The sequence below is a fragment of the Agelaius tricolor genome, unplaced genomic scaffold, assembly GCF_023055355.1.
Source record: "Agelaius tricolor isolate 1412-34295 unplaced genomic scaffold, bAgeTri1.0.p SCAF_37, whole genome shotgun sequence".
Classification (NCBI taxonomy): domain Eukaryota; kingdom Metazoa; phylum Chordata; class Aves; order Passeriformes; family Icteridae; genus Agelaius; species Agelaius tricolor.
Genome location: NW_027269297.1, coordinates 3,743,116 through 3,761,683, shown reverse-complemented (window position 1 = coordinate 3,761,683; position 18,568 = coordinate 3,743,116). Strand labels below are relative to the sequence as shown.

The 18,568-nt window shown below is 55.9% G+C and overlaps 1 protein-coding gene across 1 annotated transcript; it reads left to right on the top strand.

Moving 5' to 3' along the window:
- The first annotated feature begins 7,185 nt into the window (after positions 1–7,185).
- TOR4A (torsin family 4 member A) lies at positions 7,186–15,442 on the top strand. Its single transcript, XM_071453687.1, has 2 exons — positions 7,186–7,385; positions 12,238–15,442. The coding sequence occupies exon 2, from the start codon at positions 12,277–12,279 to the stop codon at positions 14,257–14,259; it is 1,983 nt and encodes a 660-aa protein (XP_071309788.1). The 5' UTR covers positions 7,186–7,385; positions 12,238–12,276; the 3' UTR covers positions 14,260–15,442.
- Positions 15,443–18,568: the final 3,126 nt, after the last annotated feature.

Sequence of the window (18,568 nt, the reverse complement as noted above, 5' to 3'; positions counted from 1 at the left end):
TGGAAGGGCAGGCAGGAAACTCCCCAGTCTGTCAGGCACTGTCCCCCCTTCCTTGGGTCTCCATGTGCAAGCCCAGGAGGTTTTGGGAGGGGGCTGCTGGCTCCAGCTGCTGTCTGGGGCTCTGTGTGTGGCTAAAGCAGTGTCTTGCTGCTGGATGTGATGAGTGAGATCCTGCCCAAAACCAAGGCTTGGTGCTGTCTCTGACAGGGAGGGAACAACTCCAGGGTGCTCTTATTTGGGACTGGTAAATTGTGTGGAATAATTTTATTGTGGGATGAAGAATGCTTGAGAGGGATGAGATGCAGCAGTTCTTCAGGGCAGGCTGGAGGAGATCCAGTGGGTTATCCAGGCCCTGCTGGGATTGCTTTGCCCTGGCACAGGTCTGTGCCCCACCACCATAGGGCTGCCCTTGGGGTCAGTCCTGGGGAGCTTCAGAGCTGTGGCAACACACAAGGAAATGGGATGGGATAATCCCAGAGCTCCTGGTTAAACACTGTGCCCCCCACCCAGCCAGGGAGCAGCTTCAGGATTGCATCACATCCCCCCTCCAGGGTGTTCAGGCTCTCTCACTCCTGCTTTCCACATGGGTTTTGCTCATCAGGAGGAATATGCTGGGAAAATCTGGCTTTTACTAAAAAGATGTTTCCTGTGAAGCACCCAATGAGTTTCCTCAGCTCAAGGAGTCTTTCTCCTCCTCTGCTGAATCTTCAGTCCCAGCCTGTGAGTGCTGTGGCAGCTGGAACTGAGCCTTAATAGAGCCACAGGTAAGACAGGAGCAGCTGTGAGTGTGGCCTTCCATGCAGGTGTGTGAGAGACCTGTGGAACACAGAAATCACCCCGTTTAACACTGACCCTTGATCTCCAGTGCCTAAAGCCCACGAGTGCCTGGGGCATCCCTCCTGCAGCTGCAGGCAGCAGGGTGCAGCAGTTCTGTCCCCCTTGGGCACTTGGTGTTTTCCTCTGGGGATAAAGCACAATTTTTTCATCCCCTGGGCCACTGTGCTCCAGGCTGCCAGGGCTGTGCCACTGGGAACCTGGTGCATCCTGTTGTGAAGGTTCCTTGTGCTAAAGAGGATTTGGTGATAACTGAATAAACCCCAGTCTGTGATTACTTCAGGTAAAGCCAAAAAACCCCAAAGGGCAGCAAATCCATGATGGCATCAGCAGGGAAAGGATGGACATCCATGCCTGAGTGCCCAAGGAGCTTTTCCCTTTCCTTCTCTCTCTCTGCTCTGACCTCTCTCCACTTTTTTCTTTATATTTTTTCATGAAAGAACCCTGAGCACATGGAAGGGCTGGCAGGGAGGGTCAGTGGGGTCAGTCCTGCCCGCCCAGGGTGTGCCAGCCCCATCCCACAGAGTGTCTGGGGTGTGCCAGCCCTGTCCCATGGAGTGTCTGGGTGTGCTGTGGCTGTGACAGGGCAGGGAAAAGGCTCCTTCTGATGTGGGGAGATCAAAGCAGCTGCCATTGGGAGCAGAGCTGGCAGCAGGGCTGTCCCCACTCACCCCAGAGCCACTGCTGGGACATGGCCCAGGGTGACTCAGGGCCTTGGCTGCGTCTGCTTTGCTCATGGATGCAAAAATATTGATTTATTTACGTGTTGTGCAGGTGGATTTATTGCTCTGTGGTGCTTCCTCACCCCCAGTGCCAGGGCTGTGGGGCAGTGAGGGTGTCCTGTACCCCATCCCAGCAGCATCCCCAGACTCTGGGGTGGGATGAGGACACTCCCTGCCCTTCCCAAAGCCATGGCTGTGCCCTGGAAGGGCAGGGGATGGGCATCACTCCCATCCTGACTTTTCCCAGCTCCCTCATGCTGCCCCAAGGGCTGGGCCTGTGGGGTGTGATGAGTTTGTCCATGCTGAGCCAGAGGATGAGCAATGCCACCACTGAGGGGACCTGGAGTCACCTCTGCCCATGGGAGGTCCTGGCCTGGCAGAGCCAGAGCCACCAGCTGAGCTGTGGTGTGGTTGTTTCAAAGTGTTACAACAGGAAAAATTCGGGTTTAATGACTGCCTCAGCCTTCATGGAATATAAAAGTCTTAAAGTTAATTGAAACAAGCTGGAAATGTGATTTTGTTCAGAGTGAACAGAGGAAGCTGGGGGCGGGGGGAAAGGGCTTTGTGCTGTTCCCTGTGCCACTTGCTGTGCAGCCCTGTTGCTTCAGGCTGGAGCTGTGTCTGCTGGCCAGGGCAGTCCCTGTCCAGGGCTGTCCCTCCCAGTCCAGAGGAGAGGAGAGGAGAGGAGAGGAGAGGAGAGGAGAGGAGAGGAGAGGAGAGGAGAGGAAAGGAAAGGAGAGGAAAGGAAAGGAAGAAAGAATGAGGAAGAAAGAAAGAGACAAAAAGAAAGGAAGGAAGAAAAGAAAGAAAGAAAGAGGAAGAAAGAAAGAATGAGGAAGAAAGAAAAAGACAAAAAGAAAGGAAGGAATAATGAAAGAAAGACAGACACATTTATAGCTCAAAAATGCACATAAAATGACAGAACCATAGACTCCCAGAATGGCCTGGGTTGGAAAGGACCTTAAAGCTCATCTCATTCCACCCCCTTCCATGGGCAGGGACACCTTCCACTAGCCCAGGGTTGCTCCAAACCCTGTCCAGCCTGGCCTTGGACACTTCTTTCCTCCTTGGATGCTTGGGAATGGCTCCAGGTTTTTGGGTGTTTTTTACAGAGCCCTTGGCGGATGACACAGACCCTGCTGGGGACCTTGGGAAGGGGTTACAGTGAATTTCTCCAGCCACCACTTGTGACACGAAGTGGTATCGATGGCCCTGGGGGATGCTGGTGGTGGGACACTGTTGGTGACAGGAGGAGTGCTGCAGGCACTCACTGCTCTCCATATTTTCCATATTATTTCCCAAATTTTCCATTTTTTTCCCAGATCTACCCCTTCTGTTTTCCAAAGGGGTGTGAACCACAACTTCCCAGGTGCAGCAGTGCTGGTCCCTGCCCTCTCCCACTGCCTGCTGCTGGGCCTGGATGGTGCCTCATGGCAGGGCCATGGCCTTCCCTTTGGAATGCCAAACCCATTTTTCTTAACTTTTACCTCTTTTTTTTACTGTTTTAGTGAGGTAGGGACAGAGCTCAACTGGAGGAGAAAGAAGCAGCAGATTCAACTTGAGTTTTAGGAGTGATCATCTGACCCAGCACTCCTTGAATGGCTTGAAAACAAGAAATGAGATAAAAATCCTGAGCCAGAGCACTCCCCTCATTTACCTTGGTCTATTTATAAACTGTTTGGAAGGGTGATGATCACCCAGGCAGGATGCGGTGTCCCTGCGGGGGACATTCCCCAGGCCAGGATAAACTGTTTGGGTTATTCAGGACGTGTTAGAGCTGCTCACAGAGGCTGGAAAGTTTTGCTAAGAATGAGATTTAAAAGAGTGAGGGATCTGGTTTGATGGCCCCAAGAATGAATGCAGGGAATTTACACTGGATTTAGGATTTAGGAGGGGTGATGCTTCAGGGGGAGCCCACAGATCAGCAGCAGCAATTCAGGGCAGATCAGCACAAGGTGGGTGATGTAAAGGAAAAAATCCACCCACCAGCCCAATGCAGAGCTGATGGGGCCGTGGAGCTGGGAGATCACACTGTAAAAGAGCAAATCCATGCTTGGAAAAAAGATCTTTTGGTCTGGGAATGACCCTCCAGGGCTGGATTCTGCACCCCTGCCAGGGGCTGCTGAACCCCCCTGTGGGGATCCTGCCTACCATGGAGCAGATTATTTTATGATCTTCTTTTATTCTTCCCTGTCCGGGGCTGCAGGAGGGGCTGGCTCCAAGGTCAGGGCCCATGGGGCTCCTCCTGTGTCCCAACCCCAGCCCCATTTCCCCTTCTCCACTTGCAGCCTCTCACTTTAATTTCAGGGCCCCCTGCCCACTGCAGGGTTTAGATCCTTGGGCCATATTTCTGATCTCTACACCCATTTTCCTGCTGCCTCCAAGCCTGTGACCTCTTCCAGCTGCTTTAATTTTCATTTTACTAGTTTTCTTCTTTTATGGAGGAGTTTCTGTGGGCAAGGCCAGTGCTGCAAGTGTGGTGCACCCCATCCTGGAGCTGCTGGGTCTCACTCTGGTGCCATTCTGAGCTCTGAGCCACACAGCTTCCTCAAAGGGACCCTGGGTGCTTCATTCACCTAATTCTGGTTTCCCAGGGGGCACAGGGGGGATTTGCCCACGTTTGGGATGCAGCTGCTGCTCCTCAGCCCTAGAAATGTTCTGGCGAAACAGGCAATGTGCAAAAACTTGAAGGAAAACCCTAAAACTGTCACAGGAATTGGTGCCACCCGAGCTCTGGCGATGCCTCCCGGTGGGTACCAAACCCAGGGGTGCCCAAAGCACTGGTACCAGTCAGAGGCTGGCACCAAAATCTCAGCTCAGGGCACGTCCCCCTCTCCCTGAGCCATTGTCTGGCCTCTCTCCGTGTGGGAGAGGCTGTGTTTGTGCAGGATTTGCATCCGTGGCCGCAGGAGGGGCTGTGGCACCTCTCGGCCCCATCCTGGCCCCGCAGCCGCTTCCTCCCCGCGGGGCCCGGCCGGGGGGGCCCGGCCTCGGCAGCGCAGGGACACCGGGGACAGGGCAGGGGCCCAGGGGACAGGGCTGGGCGCCCCAAGGCTCCAGGGTTCAGGGCAGGGGCCCAGGGGACAGGGCTGGGGGCCCAGGGGACAGGGCTGGGGGCCCAAATCCCTGGGGGATAGGGAAGGGGGCCCAGGGGACAGGGCTGGGGGCCCAAGGCTCCAGGGGACAGGGCAGGGGCCCCAAATCCCTGGGGGACAGGGCAGGGGGCCCAGGGGACAGGGCTGGGGGCCCCAAATCCCTGGGGGACAGGGCTGGGGGCCCAAGGCCCCAGGGGACAGGGCTGGTGGCCCCAGAGGACAGGGCTGGGGGTCCCAAATCCCTGGGGGATAGGGAAGGGGGCTCCAAGACCCTGTGGGACAGGGCTGGGCGCCCCAAGGCTCCAGGGTACAGGGTAGGTGGCCCTAAGGCCCTAGGGGACAGTGCTGGTGGCCCCAGTTTGCTCCCACATGATCCCCCATGCAGTGCTCCCCACTGCACTGCCCTGATGCCCCCATTGCCCCCCAAGGCACAGCTCCCCCATGTACCCAGCCCACACACCCCTCACCTGCAGGACCCCCCAGGGCACTGCCCCATGCATCCCCCACCCCATGGCAGTGCCCCCCATGAAAAACCCCATTAAAAACACCCCCCCCCCCAAAAAAAAAAAAAAAAAAACAAACAAAACCAAACACCCCATTACCTCTGTGCCTGCATGTCGCTGCAGTGTGTCCCCTCCCCACAGGACACAGCAGCTTGTCTCCTCCCATTTGGGGTGCTGGAGGTCCCTAAAGCCCTGTGGGGAGGGGGGACACAGCCCCCACACCAGGGGCCAGCTCGAGGGGATGTTTGGTTGGGAACATAAGCAGGTTTTCCATCGTCCTGTCCTCCCTGTCCCCACAGGGGACAGACACCTCCTGGTGCCATCGATGCCCCTGCCCTCCCCAGGTGCTCCCCAGCATTTTTTGGCAGCCACTCCAGACCCAACCTGTGATTTTGGAGTTGGCAGCAACACAGGACAGTGTCCCCAGCCCTGCATCACCTTGTCACCTGTGTGGTCACTCCATGGTTGGCAGTGGCCCCTCCAGATCCTCATTCCCGTGTGCCATCCAGCCCCACCAGCACCATGGGGTCCCAGGCAGGTGGGTCCCACGTCCCCACTGTCACCAGGATCTTGTCACCCTCTGTCTCCAGCCCAGGAGGGGTTTAGAACCCCCCCTTCCAGGGCAGGCTGTGCATCTTCCACCCTCCCTGGGTTTCCTGCTCTGTTCCAAGGGTTCCTGTCCTCCCCATTACCCCCAGCAGCCCATGGAATGCTGAACTGGCTCAAGCTCCTTCCCCATTAGAGCAGAACAGTTTTTGTTGGGCTGTTGATGTTCACTGGCAGCCCTTGAGGGGAGTGGCAGCTTCTTGCTTCTCTAATGTTGAATCTTTCAGAGCTTTAGGGGGCTCTGTGTTTGGGGGGTTTTTTAATGCTTACCAACCACTCTGACTGGGGGAAGCTCTTCCTTCTCAAAAACCTGAATTAGTCAGAACATCTTCCTTCATGGCTTCTCCCAAACCACCTGCCAAGCTCCTCTTAATGGGATTTTTGCTTTGGGTCAGCCCTGCCTGACTTCCTGACCCTGAGGGCAGCTCCCAGCTGCCGAGTGTCAGCTCCAGCTGGGCCCCTGTGCCTTCCTGACACAGAAATCCCCACATTTGCAAGGATTTGTTAGGCAAATCCTGCTGGCCGTGGCAGAGGCACATGCAGCTGCCTGGCACAGGGCTGAGGAGACTTGCTCAGAGAATCTCCTTCCCTGAAGTGAGGGAAATAGGGAGCATCACAGCCAGGGTGGGACCTGCACTGTGATGCACAAAAAAGCCCTCAGATTTTGGGTGTTTTTCCCCTTATTTTTGGTCCTGTGCAGCTGGGCTCACACGGTGCAGGTTCCGTCAAAAGGCAGGAGCTTGAAATACCAGCAAGACCTCACTTAGGGCTTCTCTGGCTTTACCAAATGGGCTTGATTTGGGGAAAAAAGCCTTGGCCAGGTTGTGCGAGTGCAGGTGAGAGCTGGGACGTGCCAGGGCATTCATTCATCAGGGCTGAAGGAAGGGGAGTGCGGGTGAGGAGGAGCCCCTTGAAGAACTTCTGCACTGCTGGGTGAGGAAAACCCCGCTGCGTCCTGCTCTGGAGGCATGAAGTGGTTTTCCCCGGGGAGTTTTTGTGCCCACAGCAGAACCTGGTCCCATGGCTGTCCCCGTGTCCCCGAGCTGCTTGGACAGAGCCGCCAAGGGGCCAAGGGCTGCGGCCGGGCCGGGGCAGCAGAGCCAGGACCTGCCCACGGTCCCGCCAGCCACTCTGCACTTGCTGCTTTTTCCAGACTCGTTATTTTTTATGCACTCACTCCTTCCCCGCAGTCTGACTCCCTGTTTCTGCTGCTGGCCAGGGTGAGCACCCAAGCACCGCGTCAGCCCCAATCACCCCCGCTGGCAGCGTCACCGCTGTGACCTTTGGGGTGAGGGTTCCGGGCTGGTGACTCAGCTCAGACAGTGCCGGGGTGGGGATGCTGTGCCGGGCTCGGGGCTGTCCGGGCGGTGAGCTCAGCCCGCGGCCCGTGCTCGCTCGCACGGTGCCGCCGTGACGGGGAGGGCCTGCCCGCGAGGGGGACACGGAACCGGCCGGCAGCGGCCATCCCATGGCAGGCGAGAAGGAAGTGCCGCCCAGGGCCACTCCTCCTCACCATTTCCTCTCCGGGCTGGTTTCTGTACGGATGAGAGCGGCCACAGAGGAGCTGCCGGCCTGTCCGAGGCCGGAGGGGAGAGCCCGTGACCGGCGGCCAGGCGACACCGCGGGTAACTGCGCTGCCACTCCCTGTCCTGCCCCAGCCCTCAGGGCTCACCGAGGCACCCCAGGGCTGCTTCCAGCTCCATCCCTGCCACCGCCTTCTGCTCGTCCCCAGTCGCTGCTTCCCAGCAGAAGCCGCCTCGGTTTTCCAGGGATGCTCTCGCTCCCGATGGTTTGGGATGCTCCAGGCTCTTCCCCTCCGCTTGCTGTCCTTCCCTTCGGACTTGGCTTCGGGGCCTGGCAATACCTGGGGCTGGGCTGGTGGGTTTGGTGGCGAACAGGCTGTGGGGGGGGGGGCTGCTGGCTGTCACCGCTGTCACCCTGTGCCGTGCTGGGGAGGGTGGCCGGGACTCGAACCGCCCTGCTCGGCTTGTTCGCAGCCGTTCGGGATGCCGGGGCCGTGCTGGCCTCTGCCGACATCCCGGGTTTCTCCTCCCAGCCACTGACCTCTTTATCTGCAGCTCCCACAGCAAGGGCCTGCCTTGTGCCACCTTCCCCACGGAAACGCTCCCTTTGGGATGGAGGGTTTGGCTCCAGCTGGGGGTGGGGGATATCAATCTTTAGAATTTCCTGGCCGTTCCCTTTCCCCGGCACCTTTGCTGGGATATCAATCTTTAGAATTTCCCGGCCGTTCCCTTTCCCCAGCACCTTTGCTCATCCACAGAGGCTGAGTTTGGGTGCAGCCTCCCCAGGCGGGGGTGCTTTAACCCTGACCGCGGTTCTCCGCTGGCCTCTCGTGCCCCCAGGGCTTTGCCGGGGCTGTCCCCATCCTGCTCCCCTCTCCCAGGCTGCCTCCAGCTGCCCACACAGGCTCCTCTGTTGTGGAAACGCTGTTTTGGAGCAGCAGGGTGCACGAATGCAAACACTGCAAGAGCTACAGCAGGAAAGCTGGAGGCTTCCCAGGAGTGCTTCCAAGTGCAAGTTTTCCTGCGGTGTCCAGGCTCAGGACAGAGATCAGCGGTGTTTACACGAGCACTGGGATGCTGCAGACTGAATTCCTGCCTTCTCTTTCCGGTTGTTTTCATCAAATATTAAATTAAGCTGTCAAAGTGCACCCTTGCTGGCTGGCACAGCCTCCTGCCCAGCCCTGACCCGACACTGAGTGTGCAAGGGCTGCTCTTAGAAACTTCCAGCCCTGTGTGAATACCAGCAGGTATTAGGGACTGAGTCATGGCATTAACAGGGTTATTATATTCATGACTGGACAGATTCCTTGCTCGGGATGGGGTTTTGTCCTTCCACCCTGCCTTGCTCGGCTCATCTGGAGGGTTGGGCATCCCACACTGGTGGGATGGATGTGCTGGTGAGCTTGTGGGAAGAGGATCTTGAACATCTCCCAGCTGGTGAGCACTCAGTCCTCACCATTCCCCACGGGGTTTGTGGGGGCTGTGGGGTCTCTGCATGGGATGGCAGTGGAGAGCAGGCTCTGGGCTGGGAGCAGCCACATCACTCTGTGTTTCAGCTGCAGCAGCACCTGGCTGTGGCCTGGCAGTGTCCATGGGGAGTGCTTGGGGTGTCCTGTGTTTTCCCTGCCAGGCCTTGAAGGGAGCCTATGAAAGAGAGAGAAAATTTTAAGCAGGTCCTGTTATGACAGGACAAGAGGTGATGGTTTAAACTAGAAGAGAGTGGGTTTAGATTAGAGATAAGGAAGTTTCTGAGAATGAGGGTGGTGAGGCCCTGGCAGGGGTGCCCAGGGTGGCTGCCCCACTGCAGGCCAGGTTGGATGGGGCTTGGAGCAGCCTGGGCTAGTGGCAGGTGTTTGGAATGAGATGATCTTTGAAGGTTCCATCCAGCCATAACTATTCCATGATTCTGTGATCCTTCTGTTCTCTAAAACTTGTCCTGTAAATTTCCGTAGCCTCTTCCCTGGCATTTAACCACCCCCCTCTTCACCTGCAAGGGCTTGGGGCTTTCAGAGAAATGTCACCCTGTGCTTGTGCAGATGTTTGTCAGTGCCTGGAGGGTTTTCTGATCCCTGGCTGAGCTCTGTGGTGTCCCTGATCCCTTGAGCCCAGGCTGGTCTGAGCAGGGGCTGCTCCCCAGTGGCTTTGGGGACAGCAGGCTCTGTGTGAGCAAGGTGATGCAGGATGGAGAGGAGCAAGGCTGTGACTGCAGGGGGTGTGGGGACAGCCCAGGGCTCCCGGTGCCATCCTTTGGGTGGCACCAGTGATGGTGGCATCCAGCCCTTCTTCCTGGGGCTGCCTCAGGGCCTCCTTGCCAGATCCTGTCTGGCTGGTTTTGCCTTTGCACACCAAACCCTGCACAGGGTCAGGAACTAGGTCAGCAATTAGCACTCGGGGTTAATTGCTGCCAGCACTGGCAGCTCCAGGATGATGGCCGGGCTCACTGGCTGCCCTCACATGGTCCTGAAATCAACTTGTGCACGATGGGAGTGAAGCTTTGCATTTCAGAGCAGCCAGGACGGGTGTGGGGTTTAGCAAGGGGGCAGAGGGGGCATTTCCAGGCTCCTCCACAGCCCCCGGGTGCCCTCGGGCTCGGGGTGACGGAGCCGCTTTGCGCAGGGGAAGTAAAACCAGGTCCAGAGCGTGACTTTGTGCAGGTTGGTGCTTCCTGCTGAGCTGCAGGGAGTTAATAACAAACTTCCCGACCTCCCTGCTCCCTCCAGAGTCGTGGTGCCTTTGGCAAGTCCCGGTGTTGATGTTTTAAGGATGGCTGATGAAAGTGGCATTTCCTCACGCTGCCTGTGCTGGCTCCGTGCTCGGGGCTGGCAGTGCCACAGTGTTGGGGAGGATGAAACAGGAAAGCCTTATAAATGTGATTGTCTGGCAAAAGATTTTGAGAATATGGAAACTATAAGGGAGATTGAAATGAAAGCAAGCTTTGAGATCCCTCAGTTACTGAACAACTGGAAAACAATGGTGTGGCCAGCTGAAGGTGATCCCCTTTTGATGGAACAACACCCTCTGCTTGCAGACAGGCCCAAGGGTCAGAGCAGACCCTGCCAGCTTGGCAGAAGGGGCCCAAAGAGGAGTTTGTAGGGTTTAAAATGTAACACAGGATGGTGATGTAATGATTCTTATAGGCTGTATGGAAATGCTGTAGGATTTGTATCTTGCACTGGATTGGTTAGTGAGAATCAGAATATTCAACACAGAAGAAGATTTATGGTATTGTAATGAAAACCTCATGCTCTTACCCCTTTTTACTCTCTTATGCTTCTGCTCTCTTACCCTTTTACTCTCTCACCCTCCCATCCTCTCTGCCCCTCTCTTCTCTCAGGCCTGCTCTGAGCTGTGCCTGGCAGCTCCCAGCAGGGCCCTGCCCCCAGGCCCTTTGCAATAAACCCCAAGCTCCAGCCCTGGCTCCAGAGATCTCTCATCTCCATCCATCCCCACCATCCTACCCCTCCTGATGCTCCCACACCACAGCAGCAAAGTGTCCCTTGTGTCAGCACTGCTGCAGCCCAGGGGTGCCAGAAAAGTGCCCTCCCACCATGACACAGCTTCTGCCACCTCCAGCCTCGTGCCAGGCAGGGCCAGGGCATCACATGGGGCTGCATCCAACCCTGCAGGGCTCTGTTCTCCCAGGGGTTCCCTGCTGGCTCTGTGCCTCTTGTCACATCCCTCTGGCCTCTCCTTCTTGTTTGCCAGCTGAGGTTTGTCCATTCAGGTGGTTATCCCAGGGTGACCACATCCCTGAGCTCTCCTGTGCAGCTCCAGGGTCTCATGTGGCAGCCCCTGGGTCCCTCCTGCATGCCCAGGGGTGTGTGTGGGCACACAGGGCATGGAGGGACCGTGGGGGTGGCAGGGTTGGGGTTCTCTGGGGCTGCCCTGCTCCTCTCCCCACAGCCAGGTGCTGCTGGCAGCTCAGGCACAGCCACACTGGCTCTGTGCAGCCCCTCTGAGCCTTCCCATGCAGGGCAGCTCTCATCTCACCTCCCAGCCAGGCACATCCATCAGCACAGCCAGGAAAATCCTCCCTGGGAGGTGCCACCACAGCCATGATGGCAACCACAGCAAGTCACTCCCACAGCCCCAGAGGTGTCTGTGGGTGGACAGTGACCTCCCACAGGCTGTGTACGTGCCTGGGTGCATGTGCTGGCACAGAGCTGGGGCTTTGTGTCTTCCTTGAATTGAGCAGGTGTAGGGAAAGCTGTGGGCAGCTGTGCTTCAGAGCATGGGTCAGTCTGTCCTGCTGTCCTGCCTCCTTTTCACAGCAGAGCCTTTGGCTTTGGCCCCAGCCAGTTCTGACCTTCCCTTCTGCATCTGAGGCAGGGTTGGGTTTGTGTTTTAACATCAGTTTGCATTAATTGACACTGAGGAACCACTGAGGGAGCTGGGGGTGCTCAGCCTGGAGCAAAGGAGACTCAGGGCTGCCCCCATCACTCTCACAGCTCCTGAAAGGTGCCTGTGCTCAGCTGGGGCTGGGCTCTTTCTCCAGCAGCACTGACACAACCAGAGCACACAGCCTCAAGCTGTGCCAAGGGAAATTCAGGTTGGATAGCAGGAAAAAGTTTTTCACAGAAGGAGTGATAAAGTTCTGGAATGGCTGCCCAGGGAGGTGGTGGAGTCCCCATGCCTGGGTGTGTTTAACAAAGCCTGGATGTGGCACTGGGTGCCAGGGTTGAGTTGAGGGGTTGGGGCTGGGTTGGACTCAATGATCTTGAAGGTCTCTTCCAACCCAGTGATTCTGTGAATTCTGTGAATTTCATCTGTAGTTTTGCACATCTATCCCATCTTCCAGAAAGTCAGCTTAGGTCTGAAAGTCTCTGCCACCTTGGCATTGCTGATTGCTGCAGGTTTCTGTCCATTAGAAAGGGGGATAACTGTCTAATTCCACTGTATTGGTCACTTCCTGGTATTAGGACAGTTGATTTTACATCATTCCTTTTCTTTTTAGAAAGAAGATGATGTGATTGGGCTGTAAGAACCAGAAGAGATGGAGGAAGAGCTACCCTGCTCTGAGGTGGATGGAAAAAGTTTCCTCAGGGATCTGGGGGTGGAGATGCCCTGCATGGAGAGCAATCCCACAAGAGACACGTCTGGAGCAGAGGAGGATGCAGGAGAGGTGCCCTGTGTTGAGAGCAGCACAAAAGAAGAGGCTGCAACTGACCCAGGAATTGTCTTCACTGAGGGCAGCGTGGAAGGAGAGACACAGGGCAGTGGCAGTGCCAGGGAAGGGGACATTCCTGGCAGAGACATGGAAGGAGACATTCCTGGCAGTGGCAGTGACAGTGCCAGGGAAGGGGACATTCCTGGCAATGCCAGTGCCAGGGAAGGGGACATTCCTGGCAATGCCAGTGCCAGGGAAGGGGAGATTCCTGGCAGTGGCAGTGACAGTGACAAGGAAGGGGACATTCCTGGCAGTGGCAGTGACAGTGACAAGGAAGGGGAGATTCCTGGCAGTGTCAGAGGCAGGGAAAGGGACATTCCTGGCAGTGGCAGTGACAGTGACAAGGAAGGGGACATTCTTGGCAATGCCAGTGCCAGGGAAGGGGACATTCCTGGCAGTGGCAGTGACAGGGAAGGGATCATTGCCATCACCGACAGCGATGGGGAAGGGGAGATTCCCATCAGCGATAGTGACAGGGAAGGGGAAATGCCCTGTGATGCAAAAGAAGAGGCCTCTTGCTCTGAGAGTGACGCAGAGGAAGTACCAGATGCTGTGATCCCTGCTGCCTCCAAGAAAATCGCCTCCATTTCCTCTCCCCTGCGGGCCATCGTCCGCCTGCGCCGGCGCTACCAGGGGCTGAAGAAAAGCCGGCTGCATTTGGAGCTGCCTCGGGAAAAGTCTGCGGAGTTTGTCCACACCAGGCTGCTCCAGAGGCAGCTGTCCCTGAACAGAACTTCCCTGTACAACCCTTCCATGTCCTTCTTTAATCAGTCTGGCTTTGAGAGCTCCCAGTACTTCACCTTTGACACGTCTGTGGAACATTACTCTGTGAAAAAGTGCAGGCGGAAAAAGAGCCGGAGGAAATCCAGGATGGTTCTCTACCCAGATAAAACAAAAAAATACCTCCCAGCAGAAGAAAAGAGCAAGGCAAAGCGCTGCCTCCTCTTGCTCATTGCCATTATGTTCTTCCAGATTCTCAATGCAATAGAGAACCTGGATGATAACCTCCAAAAATACGACCTGGATGGTTTGGAGAAAACCATGCACCGGGAAGTGTTTGGGCAGAAGGCTGCTGTGGAAAGTATTGTGGAATTACTGAAGGACTATCTGGCTACCCACGTCCACAACAAGCCTCTGGTGATCTCTCTGAACGGCCCCACAGGGGTTGGGAAGAGCCACGTTGGCTGGGTGCTGGCCAAGCACTTTCGCTCTGTCATGGACAATGACTTTGTGCTCCAGTACTTTGTGATGCACCACTGCCCCAGCGGGGTGGCTCCCCTCACCTGTGAAATAGATCTGTCCAAGAAGATTGCTGACATGGTTACCAGAGCTGAAATAGAGGAAAAGACCCCACTGTTTATTCTGGATGAGGTTGAGCTCATGTCCCCTGTCCTGCTGGACACACTCAGCCGATTCTTTGAACCCAATCAAACCAATGAGTTCCTCAATGCCATCTACATTTTAATCACCAACCTGGGAGGTGCTGAAATCACAAAGTTTGTTATCCAGAATGCATCCACTGAGCTCCTGCACCAGCAAAGGGGAGCTGAAGAGCTGCTGAGCATCATCCAGCCAGTGCTGCTCAGGGTGCACCCTCTGTGGAAGGCTGCAGACATCATCCCCTTCGTCCTCCTGGAGAAGGCTCACGTCATAAACTGCTTCCTGGAGCAGATGAGGAGGGAGGGGCTCTATCCCGACCAGAAACACGTTGAAAATTTGGCAAATCAGCTCAGCTATTACACTACAGGGGACAAGCAGTACTCCAGCATGGGCTGCAAGCAGGTTGTGGCCAAAGTCAACCTCCTGTAGGGATTTACTGCAGAGACCAAGCCCTGCTCCCGGGGTTTGCAGAGTGCTGTGCCCATGAGGAGTGTGTCTCACCAGGCTGGGCTCAAGGTGTCCTTTCTCAGCCCTGCACTGGCTCTGCCCTGGTCCAGGCAGAGGGGTGGCAGCCTGCACAACCTGGTCCCTGTTCTCCTCCAGAGCCTTCACTTTTTCCTGATGTTCTGTGGAAAAGGAAGGGCAAGGAAGCTGGAGCCACCTCCCAATCAGTGCAGGACACTTTGTTCCTCATTCTCATTTGGGATTTTGTCATCAAGGAGTTTGAGGTGGCATCAAAAGCTGCAGGACATAAATAGGATGGACCAATCCCTGGGTCACTGCCCCTGCAGAAGATGTCACCTCATGTGTCCCACTCTCTCCAGGCTCACAGCTCTTTGCTTTCCTTGGTCTGCCTGGTGTGTGCAGGGCAGGGGCAGGGCTGGGCCCCTGGCCTGGGACAGTTGGTGGCTCCTGCCCCCCAGATGTGCAGCTGCCTTCCCCAGCTCCTACGTGACCACATCCTCAGAACACTTTTTGGACCTGTTCCTGAGCTGTTGCTCTTCTGAGCTCATCCCTGAGCTCACCTTTGGCACCTGCAGTGAGATTTCTGCCCTGCAGCTGTGTTTGGGCTCGCCTCAAAGACTGCTCAGCTGTGCCAGATGCTGCAGAAATAACTCTGGATTGTTTCAGGTCTGGTGGTGACACCTCATCCTCAGAGCTCTTCTGCTCTTTGCCTCTGGGGACACGTCACTGTGGGCAGTCATTGCCTAGAAAGCCCAAAGCAGCAATTGATGGACATTAAGCAACACACACTGGAAAAGACAGTTTGGGCTGATGGAGTGGGAATCCTGGGCTTGTTCCCAGTCCTGAGAGGCCAAGAGGCTTTGCCATTGAGCCCCAGGTGAGATGTGGCCTGGGAAGAGCACACAGCCATGTTTTGAGCAAAACTGAGCAGGTATTTATGACATTGTTTTCTCAGGTTGTGGTTTTGTACAAGATTTCTACAGCTTGCTGTGAATTCCCAGACAAGAAACCCCGTGGATGTTTGCACTGGGGTTTTGATTCCCCTCTCTGTAGTTGTTGATCTCCAAAGACTCTGTCACATACTCCAGCTTCCAGAGCTATTGTCAGGAATAAACCCAAACTATCCTGAATAAAAGAATTGAAAGTACATTTCTTTCATTTGACTGAAATTTGGATTTCTTCCAAAATTTCCCTTCTGGAGCCATGTACCCCTGGTAAACCCAGTCCCAACCTCACACAGTGCAGCAGTGCCAAAAGCTGGGAGCTGCCCAGCTCCTCCATCCAATCCATCTAAATTCATGTGTCCTCAAAAACCAACGTGTGGGAGCTGGGTTCCACAGCTTAGAGAGCTTAACTTAAGCTGTAAACTGAGCTTACTGCTAAGGCATTTGGGATGCTTTTATCCTGGATGAGAAACAGCTCAGGGACCAGGATTCTCCTCCTCCTCCTGCTGGGAGAGGGGCAGATGTTGGTTCTGATTATTTCAGCAATGTTTTGTTTATAAATGCCACCCACGGGTGTTTGGTTGTGCCAGAGGTCCCTGGGTGCCTCCACCCCAACCATCACCCTGTGCACAAAGGGAGGGTGGCTTTGAGTGGAGCTGAGCATCTCAGAGTTTGTTTCCACCCTCTAAATCAGGGCTCCAGGCCATTCCCTGAGCCTGAGTTTTCCTGGGTGCTCTGTGCACCTTGGAGACCTGCTGGAGTCTTTGTGTCTCACAAATTCCTCTCAGTACACAGAGCTGGGGCTCAGGTTCCTGCTGCCTGAGCACCACCTCATTCCTCAGCTCTGCAGGCTCTGGTCAGACAGCACAGGAGTCCCCAGGCTGTGGAGAGGACTTTTCCTGCCAGAGGGACAGGATGCAGGACTCAAATCCCAGCTCAAATGGCTCTTTGGGTTGTCCCCAAAGGGTTCCTCAGCTGTCCCCAAAGGGTTCCTGGCTCTTCCTGAGTCAGGACACATCTGTGTGGTGCTGGAGCAGTGGCTGGGGCCGGCTGCTCCCTCCCTGCTGCACTCCCTGTGTCTGATCCCAGTTCAGCAGCCCTGGCATGGCTGTCACTGCTGCCTGGGGACACGTGCAGCCACTCTGCACCCTGCAGCTGCATCCCACAGCCACGCTGGGGTTTGGGCCAAGTTCCCTTTTTGCATTTGCCCTGGGGAAAGTGCGGGGTGATTCCAAGCAGCTCCGTAGTGAGGAGGGCGCTGGCACTGCCCAGGAGAGCAGGCACTGAAGGAGAAGGGTAGGAGGGGATAGGAAACAATTCATGTTTTGAGAGCTCAGACTGTGACCCACTGGCCACTCTGGGCTGCAGCTGAGCCAGGGCTGGTTCAGGACAGGGGCTCCTAAGGGCAGGAGCTCCTATTGCCCTGGTGTGTGAGTTGGGAGGGTTTGTTTTATTTCATACAGTGGTTCTGGACTGCTCTCCCCAGGCAGGAACTGGGGCTGGGGTTCCCAGGACTCTCCTGGGAGTGGATGTGCCCTGTGCCTCTCCATGGACATGGCCCAGCTCCAGCCACAGGAGGGTGGGTGGGTGCACGTTCTGCAGCAGCTCTGGATAACTTCAGCTGCCTCAGGGAAAAGAGCTTTGGATTGAAATATTCCTAAAAAGCACCTCATCCCCAGCAGCCTCCCTTCATCAAAGCCTGTCTGAAGCTGCCTCCAGAGGTGGGTGCTGGCTGGTGGGGCCAGCCTGGCTGCCAGGCTGAGTCCTGCAGGATTTCCCTCACCATGGGAAGGTGTGATGGCCAGGAGCAGAGCTCTGTAACACAGCATCACCCCAGCCCTGCTGGGCCTGCCTATCCCTGAGCTCCCTGGGTGCTGCTGGGGCTGCTGCCAGTGCTCTGTGCCCACCCTGCAGGACCTTGTCCTCTCTCCTGAGGCTTCTGCCCATCCCTGAGCATCTCTGGTGTTGGCCCAGGGCACCTGAACCGTGTTTGCAGAGAGAGGCAGACAGAGGAGTGCAGAGGGATCCCATCTCCATGTGCAGCAGTGACTTGTCCCTGTGCTAAGGGCAAGGAAAAGCTGCTGCCAGTCCCTAGAAGGGATTTGTTGCTTTTTTCCCAACTCTTGTGGTTGTCACTAAACAGGTGAGGTGTCACCAGGAAAGCAGATTTTGATCCCAGGGATGTCAGGGCTGCAGCAGAGGAGGAAAGAGCAAGGAGAGCCCAGGTAGGTCAGGCTGCAGTTCCTGCCAGGGTGCAGAGGGAATGTCTGCAGGGCTTCTGAGACCTTGCAGTGCTGGGGTGAGTCCTGGAAAGGTGCAGGGAGGACAAGCACCCCCTCTCCCAGGGAGGGAGGAGGAGGGACAGGCAAATGCAGGAGTGAATGCATTACCTGTGAGCATCCTGGAGAGATGGGAGAAATTACATCCAAGGTTTGTCAAAAACAGATGTAACCATAGAATTTAGTTTCTTCCTCTCATAGGATATTCAGAGAGTAGCTGTTAATAGTTACTGGGATGAACTGGAAAGAGTTTTCCAGAGCTGGGAAAATGAAATATTCCTTAAATGGTGAGAGAGCAGAGTCAGACAGAGACAGACATGGGTTATCTGCACATGGAATTTGGAGGGGAAGGGGAACTGAGAACACAAACACTGCAGGAGACAGGCCTGGAAATCATAAATTGGGGGAAAGGTCTGAAAGAAGGTGCTGCAGAGGAGGGTGAGTGAGCAAATTCACGTTCCAGGGTGGGGAGGGTGAAGGGCTGAAAGGAAAACAAGCCTGGGGGCATCGCAGCGCTCACCCTCCACAGGAGGGATAACACCCCGGGGCCCAGAACGGCAAACAGCCCATTAAAATGGATAAATAGGTGTGTTGCATATGCAAGGAGTGAAGTAATGCCGGGCCACGCTGGAGCAGTGTGGCACCATATTTGGGCACCTCCTGGGCAGGAAAGAGGGAGGGAGAGGTGGGTGCTGTGCCCTGGGCAGAGGGAGGGAGGGAGGGAGAGCTGGGTGCTGTGGCCCCCCCAGCATCCTGCAGGGACCCGGAGCACAGGACGGGCAATGGAGCCTGGGGAGAAGTTCCAGGTTGTCCTGGTTAAGGCAAATTTGGGAGAAACCCTCCAAAGGGGGCCCCTCCAGAAAGCAAACCCACACAGCCAGTCCCCCTAACCGGTTTGGGAAGGATTCCTTGGAGAGAAGTGGAAAGAACCTGTTTATTTAACAGGCACAGCACCCCCAGCACACAAAATGAACAATACCAGGTGACACCACTCTGTCACCGCTCTGAAAAAGATGACAAATTCAGAAAGTCTCTCTTGGGGGTGGTCAC